The sequence below is a fragment of the Typopeltis vanoorti genome, chromosome 26 (assembly GCF_054136105.1).
Source record: "Typopeltis vanoorti isolate ZY-2024b chromosome 26, IOZ_Tvanoo_1.0, whole genome shotgun sequence".
Classification (NCBI taxonomy): domain Eukaryota; kingdom Metazoa; phylum Arthropoda; class Arachnida; order Uropygi; family Thelyphonidae; genus Typopeltis; species Typopeltis vanoorti.
Genome location: NC_143574.1, coordinates 6,463,824 through 6,476,253, shown reverse-complemented (window position 1 = coordinate 6,476,253; position 12,430 = coordinate 6,463,824). Strand labels below are relative to the sequence as shown.

Sequence of the window (12,430 nt, the reverse complement as noted above, 5' to 3'; positions counted from 1 at the left end):
GTCATCCCACCTACTGTATCTTATTTGAAAGGCCACTAGTAGTTTTTTTTTTTTTTTATAAAGTATAACCTAAAACTATTCAGAACTGAAATAAATTTGTTCTGTATTTCTCTTTCTAGTCTAGCAGTATATGAGAAGACATCTACAAACGATTGTTTGTAAATGTGATTACTGCACAGTAGCATATTCAGGATTTAATCTTGGGGGAGGGGAGCCTGAGCTGATTAGACGATTTGAGAATACACACTGTGCATTGCATACAACCTATCACTGAGCATCTGCAATGATTGCTAATTCATAAGTAGTATAGAAATAGAAGACATGACACAACGTAAATAAAAAAAATGAATTTTAATTAGGAAAAGATTTTTGGAAAATATTCTAGTGTTTTTTTTCCCTTTTCCTTTTCTTTTTTTTTTGGGGGGGGGGGGGCCTTGTCACACCTCCGCTGGGTGTGCCACTGTTACCGCATAATAAAAATATTGTTTTTTGAGTATTGAGTATGTAACTATGTCATTTATTATTATTATTTTATGTAGCTAGTATTCTACTCTTCATCCATGTTTCCTGATGAAAACAGTGTTGGTGGGTGGAGGGAGGGGGGGAGGTCTTGATTAACTTGTAAACATCAGGTTCCTATATAATTTGTATATAACTTGACAAATTTTAGTGACATCATTATCATGTAGAGCATAAGAGAAATGAGTAAGTAAATAATGCCAACCATAAAGAGATAGTGAAATAATTGAAATTTCTCAATTTCAATGGACTTATAACTATTTTTTTTTTTTATGTATAACTAGTACATCAAATAATGTAAGCATTCTTTTTTAATTGTTTACTCAAAACAATATTGCAAATCTATCAATTCGTTTAACAGTTTTGAAGTTATAAAAAAAAATCTAAGATGTGTAATTAATCGTCAATAAGCTTTTGTTGTGTAGAACTTTTATGTACCATTACTGCTGATGATGTAAGTCTTATGATGCACACAACTTGTTGGATTTTTTAATTGTTTATTTTAATAAACTCTTTATATTATAATGTGGTCTCAATACCGAAAACTACCTACAGCACTGCTTAACCACAGAAACCTATGTCTACAGTTGCAAATCTATATTATGTATAGTACTGTGGTTAATACTGAAACACTGCTCTAGATACCAAAAAGGAATTTAAAGTCGCTTTAGACCTCCAATAAGCAGAGTAGTTTCACATCTGTGAACACCTAACCAAATAAAAATATATAGTTGTTTCATTTATGAAGCATGCTATGTGAATCACTTAAATTATAAGTTTTTTTATTATTTTACAGATGCTTGCTTTCTTTTATTAAGCTACAACATGAATTCAAATCAGCATTTAAATATTCCTAACAGATATCAAATTCAATGCAGCATACTTTTCAATATAATAAACTCTTTCTTTGATCACTATGAGTTATAGATGGTGCATTTTCTGAATTTTATGTTTATTATTACCCCCCCCTTTGTTTTAACAATTTATATTTTTTTCTTAGAGATATTAAAGAAGCATTAATACGAATAAAACTATGTGAATTAAAAAACAAACAAACAAACAGGTAAATTACCTAACAATATTGTACATACTAAGAGCTATATCCATATCCACTCTACTCATAAATCGCCTATATTCTGGATCTTGAATCACCTCTAAAGTTTTATTTTCTCCATGCTGAAATGGACTTGGCCCACCAAGATTTTCTGAAGGAATAAAAATACTGCATCTTAATTCACTGATAATTTATAATTGAAAAGAGTTGTGATATCAGTTATACTATGTTTATTCATGTTAAGTAAAAGGCATCTCAATAACAAAATCATTTATAACTGCTACTGATATATATGTCTATATTCTATTCACACATTCCTAAATGAAATATGCAATATTCACTATTTAATTTCTTCAGGGAATTTGCTTTTGCTTTGTAAATGAAAGAAAAAAATTAGAATCAAGCTTTACAAATTTAACTAAACAAATTTCAACCAGATAAAATTCATTTTAGCTTGATAAGATTATATTGCCTTAGAGAGCAATATAATCTTATTTATGATCACCAAACTGTTAGCTAGAACAAACTGATGTTGAACTGTTTATGATCCCAGGAGTTTTCCATTCAATGAATTTAATGCTTCACGTAATTTATACATTTTTGAATGGTATTTTAAAAAAAAAAATACCTTATAAAATAAAAAAATAAATCACATTTATTCACACAATTGATGTTTCACTACTATGTTACATTGATTTCACATTGATACTGAATGCATTGACAAACATACACAAAATCCACCCCCTTCCTTTCAATATATTATTTCCCACTTTTGAGTCATTATTCTTTACTATACCTTATTAAAAAATACCTTATAAAATTATTTTGGTTTCTTTGGTGACTTCTTTTAAATGAATTATTATATGATTCCATACACTTAAAAGGACTACACATGAAAACTTGCACATAATGCCATAGATCAAACAGCTATCTTAAAATCCTGATATGTACTTTGAAAGAGGATACCATGACAGTACTACATAAAAAATTTTATATTATTACTAACTTTCTACTGAAAATGCCAACATTGTCAGATCTTATATTTCAGTCTTTTAGGCACTTCTAATTATGTTAACACACCCAGATCTTGATCTTTCTCCAGAGCTTTTTCCTGGCATCTAGGATCAAACATTCATTTTGCTAACTGTTTTCTTTTCCATTTTATTTTAGCATACCACCTGAGATTAGCTCTGCACGCACACCACTCCTGCATGCTAACAATTTCAAGTTTTCCAAATATCTTCATTTTTAACAAAATCCTTCCATTAATGGCATCTGTTCACTCACCTGATTTTTCACAAAAATTGCATATTTAAATAAATATAATACCGGAATTAACTCACGTAAATCATTAGTTATTAATATAATTTTCTCCTGAAAGGAGAAAATTATACTAATAAAGTATTTCACAGGCATCTTCAGTACAAAGCTGATAGAACAATAACTGACAATTCCAAAAGGTGACACCTAAGTAGCTAATGTAAGATAACTAAAAAAAGGTCATTAAATTTCCTAGCTTATTAAAAAATAATAAAATAAAATAAATAAATAAATAAAATTAAAATAATATATATATATATATGCACACACAGATGCACACACAATTAAAAAAAAACATTAGGAAAGATTAGCTGATTTAAAAAGTACTATCTCCCACAAAGGGGATAGACATACAAAATATTTTATTTCTAACCCAGATCTCAGATCCATAAGTTAAAATTAGTTTGAACAACACTGCACTGTGCACAGCTACTTGGCATTTAGGCCACCCACTTTCTATCTCTTATTCCATGCAGAAAGTAAAAAAGAAAGGGTTAAAAATGAACAAAGACAAAGCAAAATAAGGGATAATAAACACATCACCAAAAAGCCATATGGAACAGCAGGAAATTGATGTAGTAACATCCTATGTTTACCTAGCACAAAAGATCGCAGTACACGGAGACTGTGAAGAAGAAGAAATTATATGTAGAATTCAACTTGGTTGGATAGATTCTGGAAAACACCATGAAGCACTCAAAGGAAGCAACCCGGTCTGCCTTTAAAGCATTATAATTGACAGTTCTATACTTTTGGTCATGACTTATGGTAGTGAAACATAGACTTTGACTAAAAAACTGACCAACAAGTTGAGGATTACCTGGAAGGAAAATGGAAAGATCATTAACTGGTATTACCATTCTAGACAGAAAGTGCAATACTTGGATCAGAGCTCAGACAAGGGTAACAGACATTATAATACCCATTTAAAGATCCAAATGGCAAGGCAGGTCATATTGCAAGAAGTAAACTCAAAAATGGACAACGTTGATAACTGAATGGTATCCTAGAATTGGAAAGAGCTACAGGAAGACCAAAGAGAAGGTGCAAGGATGAGATTAAAGAGATGGCTGGAATGCAGTGGCATAAGAAAAGCTCAAAACAAAATTGAAATGGAGCACTTTGAGGGGGGGCCTTCATCAAGCAGTGGGCAGAAAATAGCTGATGATGATGATGATTCCATACACTATTCAGTTGATTCCCTAGCATGATAGCTTTCCTTATTCTGTTTTCATATTTAACTTATCACTTTCACCAGAAATTGCACCTGTTTTCCATTTCGGATGCAGTTGATGCTTTCACTGTTCCTATCTATTATGTATTTTCACAGTATCAATAATAAAACAGAATGATAAGAACATAATATTTATTAACTTATTTACTGATATTTTGCTGGTATTATATCCAGTGTCTTCATAGCACAAAAACAAATTGTTACAGTATATGAAACAAAAACAATTTGGTATAACAGTGGGACTAGTTTAAAAAAATTATTTATTGCTATTTGGCCACATGGTCCAGACACATTGGATACATTTTTAGTGCATTTAAATAGCCAACATCCTAAATCCACTTCACAATGGAACAGGAAGCTAATGACTGTCTAATCACACTGCTTCCAGATGGTTCCTTATCTTTTTCTGTTTATAGAAAACCCAAACATACAGGGAGATATTTGCACAAACAGTCACACCATCATCCAGCTCAACAGTATGGTATCCTATAAACACTAACTCACAGAGCTAGAGCAATTTGTTTCGATGACAATGCGCTTATTGCTGAACTCACTTATGTCACACCTTCTTAGCCAATGGCTATAATCTCCATAGGATAGAAAAAATACTAAAACTCCCCAGATATACCCTCCTACCACACAAGATCACAGCAAAACTGTCATCATCCCATATATTCAAGGCACATCTGAAAAGATATCTAGAGTGCTAAAAATCTATCAGCTACACACTGTATTTAAACCTTATGTCAAAGTGGCAACTCTCTTCTTTATCACATCCAGGAGTGTACGAAGTACCCTGTTCTTGTGACTGGGCTTACTATGGACAGACAGAAAGAACTGTTGACATCTGCCTGGGTGAACATAAAAAATACATCCAGCATTATCGTTATGGCAAGTGAGGTCTAGCAGACCATGCCTTGGATATCACTTCACATAGGATCAATTGGAAGAAAAAAGTGCTACAAAGAAGTCAATACACGTCAGAAAATTGTTTTTGAAATCAACAGAAGCTTTAAAACATACTCCAAACCTCAACAAGTATGACTATATAATACTTTCTTTTAAGCTCACACGGTGATCCGAATACATTTTTGAAAATTATGGAGACAACTACCGTATTTGAATAAAAACTTTAGTTTAATATAACTAAAATCTACATTTGACATCTATTCATCATGAAGGTTATTTTCTTGATCATAAATTAGTAAATAATAATATTTGGTTTACCGATCAAGTGTTGATCAATATTATTAACTGAACCAACTAGTTTCGCCACACTGATCTGTTGGCATCTTCAGGGCACTTACATATAGGTTTAAACAATCTCACGATTATGCGTAACTGCAAAACTGACAAGAATAAAAAACTGACTAGAATAATTACAAATAAAATAGTATCGAACATGAGTGAAACACGTATCGCGTGTACAAGATCAGCTAGCTGTTGCTGAGGAACTTTCTGTAGTTTGTATTAAAGTTCATTTCTTCCGTTTTTAAGGTTCTGATTAGGGTTTTCCATATCTCTGGGAGTATTAGGCCTTGGTTTCTGTTAAGGTTTACAGTAGAATGGGCGACTGTAGGCTGCTTCTTTGAAAATTCTTGAATGGTAATCTTCCTCTTAATTTAATGTTCTGATGTTGATTATTTAAATGGTTTAGGAAGTTTTGAAGTTCCTCTAAACCATGTTCCCAGATAAGGAAGAAGTCATCATGTGGTTACAGTTTAAAACCTAAACTGTAACCACAGTTTAGGTTTTAAAGTAGCTATAGAAACACACACACACTGATAGATATTTGCATGGTTCTTCTCATCACTTCCCTCCTCAGAAAATGGGCATCATCTCCACCCTTGCCCATCGAGCAAGATGTCTCACTTCCACAGAAGAAGACCTTCAAACAGAGCTTAACTTCCTGAAAAACATCTTTTTAAATAATGGATATTCATCTTGTAACATCACTAAATGTTTGAGACCATGCCAACAACCTCGACAAGAAGATGAATCCAACCCTATCACTCATATACAGTTACCATTTATCAGCTCTCTTACCCCAAAACTATCTAAGATTATGAAGAAATTCAACATAAAGACTGACTATACTACTCTGCCAAAACTTCATTCTTTTCTGAGTTGACCAAAACCAAAACACAACCAACTGCATTTTCCTGGTGTTTATAAAGTTGTGTGCGACTGTGGTCGACCTTATTTTGGCCAGACAGATAAATCTGTTTCACTTTGTCTTGAGGAACATAGACATGACATCTACAGTAGAACACGAATGAGTGCCCTTTGCAGTCATGTGCTTTTCTCCCCAAACTCTAACCTCGAAGAACGGCCACACCAAGTTGACTGGAACCGCACAACCAATTTATATATCTGCAAGGATGAATTTGAAAGATGTATTATAGAATCAAACGAAATAGTTCTGGACCCGTCACACTTGAACAACAATCTAAGCTACAATTTTCCTGATTCACATAGCATAGTAATCCAATACTGGCGATCTAAAGTTAGCTGTCACACACATTCTACTCATGCCAACAGCAGCACATGATCACCTATTCAAATATGACTGTTACTATTCTGCTTCTTTTTTATTAAGCTGAAAAGTCCATGTTTTTTACCTTGTTATTTTTTATAAGTCTTATGTTATTTCTTACTCACCTGAAGAAGTCTGAATACCGATGAAACTAGTCGTGATTTATTAAAGGTTTTTGTTATACTTTCTCGGGTTATAGTCAGTTAAATTTTAATCTTATAAATGCATACATCCCGAGTCAATCCTTACTACAACAATATATATATATGTTATTGTATGGAAAAACAAACATAATAAATAAATCATGATTATTTGAGATTTTTACATAATAACCATGTTGATGCAGTACTGCTGTAATTCTTCTGCCAGTTCCACTATTTTTCATTAAATTTTAATCTTATAAATGTATGTGTGTGTATATATATATATATATATATATATATATTATCGTTCATATTTACTCGGTAGAAATTGTTATAAAAAATTAGTTTGAATGATTATATACCGAGAATGAAAAAAAAAAAAGGTTTTAATGTAAGATACTTCTAGTATCTAGAAATATATCAGCAAATCTTCCTTTTCACATAAAAAAAATTCAGTTGATTTTATGTCCAAAATCAAAGACATCAAAATCAACAAATCAGATTTAATGGCAAGTTTCGATATAGTTTCTCTCTTCACAAATGTACCTACTCAAGAAGTCCTTCATCTTCTTCAGAACAAACTATACAAGAAATACTTTTCCTTACTTTCTCACTGTGTAAATTCAGGATACTTCAAATACGAAAACAAGATTGGCTATGGGCAGTCTGCTCTCTCCGATTCTTGCTGACATATTTCTTAAGGATTTTGAAGAAAAAGCAATTAATTCCTCGACTCTTAAACCCAAAATATGGTATCGTTATATAGCTGATGTATTCCTCATCTGGTAACACGGTGTCAACAATCTCAATTTTTTTCTAGACCACTTCAACAAGTTTCATGAGAAAATCAATTTTACCTATGAACTAGAATCCAACGACAGTCTCCCCTTTCTGAACTTAAAACTTACGAGATGCGCTGAAAATATCAAAATCTCCATTTTTAGAAAACCCACACACAGAGACAGATACCTTCATGCTTCTTCCCATCACTACCCTCCACAAAAATTTGGTATTATTTCAACCCTGGCACATCGAGCCAGATCTTTACTAACAGATGAAACAGAAATTGAAAATGAACTCCATCTACTAAAAAGGACTTTTGTCAATAATGGTTTCTCTCTTAAAAAGATTGATAAAATTTTTCTCTTTCCATTGCTCAAGTGCTACTGAAGATTCTTCTCCCCCAAGAGCTTTTAAATCATTGCCATACATCATCTCTCTCTCCCAAAAACTGGCAAAAAATTCTTAAGAAATTCAACATTAGAACTTGCTTTACTACGTTTCCAAAACTTCGCTCCATACTAAGTAGACTTAAAGTGAAACATCTTCCTATCCAGGAGTCTGTTGAAAGTTTATTTTTCACTTGGTTAGACTATAATAAATTTAGTTTAATCCTTTATCCAAGTGTGGGCAAACAAAGTTTGCGCCTGAAAGTATCTTCAGGACTAAGGTAAGGTAGTACAACATCGGGCAACTCGTTGCAAAGGTGTAGCAGCAAGCTAACATCACTCCTATCTCAGTATCTCCCATAATGCAAAACACATCTCCTTGCGGATATGTATAATGTTATGCATTAAGGGAAGGGCCACTACCCAGACTAGTTTCGACCTTTATTGAGATCTCTTCAGTGGGAGCCAGGCCCAAGTGGAGATACCAGGCAGAAGCATTAGCAAGGTCATCTCTACCTATAGGAGTTGCTAAATGGCGTGCCAAATCTCTAAATCCAGAGTAATTTAATAAAAAGGTGGCATACCATTTGGCAACTCCTATAGGTAGAGATGACCTTGCTAATGCTTCTGCCTGGTATCTCCACTTGGGCCTGGCTCCCACTGAAGAGACCTCAATAAAGGTCGAAACTAGTCTAGGTAGTGGCCCTTCCCTTAATGCATAACATTATACATATCTGCAAGATGTGTTTTGCATTATGGAAGATACCGAGATAAGAGTGATGTTATCTTGCTCCACCTTTGCAACGAGTTGCCCGATGTTGTACTATCTTACCCTAGTCCTGAAGATACTTTCAGGTGCAAACTTTGTTTGCCCACACTTGGATAAAGGATTAAACTAAATTTATTATATCCAGGAGTCTACAAGATTTTGTGTGAATGTGGCAAACCATATTATAGCCAGACAGCTAAATCCATCCTTTTACGTATGGAAGAACACCAAAGGGACATATCCTACAATAGGACCAGGACCAGCGCGCTCTCTAGCCACGTTCTCTTCTCTATTAACTCGGATGAAGGTCGCCAACACCTCGTAGACTGGCTGCAAACTTCTAATATCCATGTGTGTTATTATGAACTCGAAAGAAAGATTATCGAATCTAGAGAAATATTGCTCGATTCATCCCATGTTAACAACAGCCTTAGCTACAATCTTCCTGACACACACGTTGCCACTGTCCAGTATTGACATTCTTGTGACAGCTCACGCACGTAGTCAACTTCAGTGGGAACTCCTGTATGCATTCCTGTTTTGAAATGTACTATTATGTTTTGTACTGTTTTGAAATATACTAGATCTGTTGATGTAATTTTATCATGTTGCTGTTATTTTATATAATTCTTTGCCTGTGATACCTGAAGAAGTTGATTTATTCAACGAAACTAGTAGTATCTTAATATTAAACCTTTTCTTTTTCATTCTCGGTATATAGTCATTCAAACTAATATTTTATATATATAAATTAAAGATGCCAAGAAATTGTATTTCTTGATTTTAATTCTTTATCCAAATAAGCAAACCAATGTTTGCACTTGAAGTATATTCACGTCTGAGCTACTTGTATATAGAGGCTAATGACCACATCAATTGCCTTAATATGTATCCCATAATGCACATACCCTTTCGAATATGTATAATGCTACGCATAATGGGAAGGGCCACTACCCAGACTGGTTTCAATCTTTATTGAGGTCTCATCAGTAGGAGCCAGATTGGGAAGAAATACCAAGATTGAGGTAATGCAGAAGTCATATATTTCTCATATACAAATAGTTAAAAGGTGTCAGATCTTATTAATAAAATACTCTGGATGAGTGATAGATGTTGAAAGCTTTTTAATTTAATTTTCTTTTTTAATGATCTTTTAAACTATATAATTTATAGTTTAAAAGATTTTATTTTATCTATTTTATTTTACTATATAATTTATAGTAAACCAAGATCTATTTTGCTATATAATTTATAGTAAACCAAGTTAAAAAAAAAAACGTTTAACATCTATCACTCATCCAGAGTATTTTATTAGTAAGGTCTGACATTCTTTATAGACTGTTGTAACTTCAGATGCTATAACACCTTGGTATCTTTTCCCAGTCTGGCTCTCACTGATGGGCTTCACAGACCAATTACAGCATCTGAAGTTACAACAGCCTATAAAGAATGCCAGACAAGAAAATTCCCAAATGATGGTCTAGGGACAGAACTTTACTGCAAGGCCAGGGATTTTATTCTTCCCATTCTAGTTATGCTATTTAATTCTTTTCTCTAATCAGGACACATACCAAGTGAATTTGTAGCAAGCCATATGACCCTCAATCCAAAACCTAATAGAGATCACAGTTTAATCAGCAGCTGAATATCTATTTCTCTATCTAATACTGACTACAGGATATTTTTCCACATTATCAATAAGAGGCTCAAAGCAGAAATGAGATACATAATTTGAAACAAATTATGTAATGTGTTGGGAAGATTTCATCAATTACAACAGAACAAGTTATTTTTTTTGCAGTACCTACCACCTGTCAGCAATGGGAAGAGAATCTTAAATTTTATAATTAATGAATTAAAATACCATTTATGGAAGGTTAGAAAAAAACATGGATTTGAAAACCAGCAATATGACATCCAAATGCTTTAGAATATTATGTATTTAGAAAGAAGTATTCTAGGAGATATCAAATTTTTGATTAGAACTCACATTTTTACTATGAGATGTTTTTTAAATAGTTCCATCCTTTTAATTCAATGTGCTCTTATAGTTAATTGCAGGGATGACTGGAGAGCAATCCCAGGCAGAGAAGACCAACTCAAGGCGGTAAACTCAGATAAGGTTAACCACCGGGTTATCAGTTATCTTCGCAGTTTAGTTTCTATTGGTCTTTTGGTCATTTATCTTTATGAGACTGGTGAAAAAGGAAAACTGATAGCCTCTGTCTATATGACGATATAAAAGAGCTGAGGCCTTCTCTCTGTCTCTCATACTATCTATCTATGGATGGATGGGAAGAATATTGACAGTGCATGGCAAGCATTAAAACAATACTTAAATGATGCGATATCAGAATGTGTCCTGACAGCTTGAAGAATAAATTGGGTAGGAGTTAAATAGATATGTAATCTTATTAAGCAAGAGATTCATAAGAAAAGGATGACGTGGAAGGAATACCACGTGCATAAGGATGATCTCTGTTATGAAAATTATAAGCAGCAAACTAGAATAGTCACAACTGTTGTATGGAAAGCTAAGTCTGAGTATGAAAAGAAACTGGCTCTGCATACTGAAGACAACCACAAGAATTCTATCAATATGCTGCAAGTAAAAGAAAAAATGAATATGAAAGAATAACTCCTCTAAATGCAGATGGCATGAGGGTTACAGATGCAAAACAGATTGTCCAACTAATGAGTGTCCATTATTTTGCTAAAAGCTATTCACCTGGTGTATGTGACATTGAGCTCACTGCTACCTCTTCGCTGGACGAAGAAACTCACGTGTATGAGGATGAGGTAATAGAGCTGTTGTATAAACTGAATAAAAATTCAGCAATAGGAACTGATGGGATATCAGCATGTGTGCTAAAAGAGTGTTTCAGATGAACTGGCTATTCCTTTGACCAGGCTGTTTAATATAAGTCTCAGAACAGGAAAGATTCTGCAGGAATAGAAAGAATGTATGGTAATTCCATTGCACACGGGTGGTGCAAAGACTGATATATCCAACTATTGACCAATTAGTATCTCAGGAGTGTTGAAGATTTTGGAAAAATTGGTTAGGGCTCGCATTCAGAAATGAGTTGACAATGAATATCTACTTTGCAATGAGCAACATGGGTTTGCTAAGGGAAGGTCATGTTTTAGCAACTTGCTCACATTCTATAACAATGTTACCAATGAAGTAGATTAGGGGAATGCATACATCATGATACTTTTGAATTTTGCTAAGGCTTTTAACAGAATACAGCATGGTAGACTGTTGCATAAATTGGAGAATATGGGTTTGGATTATAGAATATTAGCGTGGATAAGAGGATGGCTGACTGACAGATATCAAAAAGTGGTATACGGATGTGAGTCTGCAAGATTTAAGGTAACCAGTGGTGTACCACAAGGATCAATGCTTGGTCCACTGTTATTCGTTCTGTACATTAATGATATTGGGAAGGATTTGACAAGTGACATGAAGCTATTTGCTGACATGCAAAGATAGGTAGGGTAATCAGGAATGCTGCTGATATGCAGTACCTGCAGAATGATTTGAATAGGCTGGAATTGTGGACATGGGAAAATGGATGTCAGTTCAATGTCAGTAAATGTGAAGTCATTCACTTGAGTGGGATTAGATATTCAATGCTGTATTATATTGGCAGGATCGTGCTTGAAGAAACTGGTGAGGC

General features: G+C 33.7%; 1 protein-coding gene across 1 annotated transcript in view; it reads right to left on the bottom strand.

Annotated features, from left to right (window-relative positions):
- Window positions 1-12,430, bottom strand: part of LOC150092290 (glycogen debranching enzyme) — a 461,626-nt gene that overhangs the window by 369,951 nt on the left and 79,245 nt on the right. Inside the window, exon 7 of the mRNA XM_090414998.1 lies at window positions 1,592-1,724. Coding sequence (XP_090271124.1) covers window positions 1,592-1,724 — 133 coding nt within the window. The remainder of the gene's footprint in view (window positions 1-1,591; window positions 1,725-12,430) is intronic.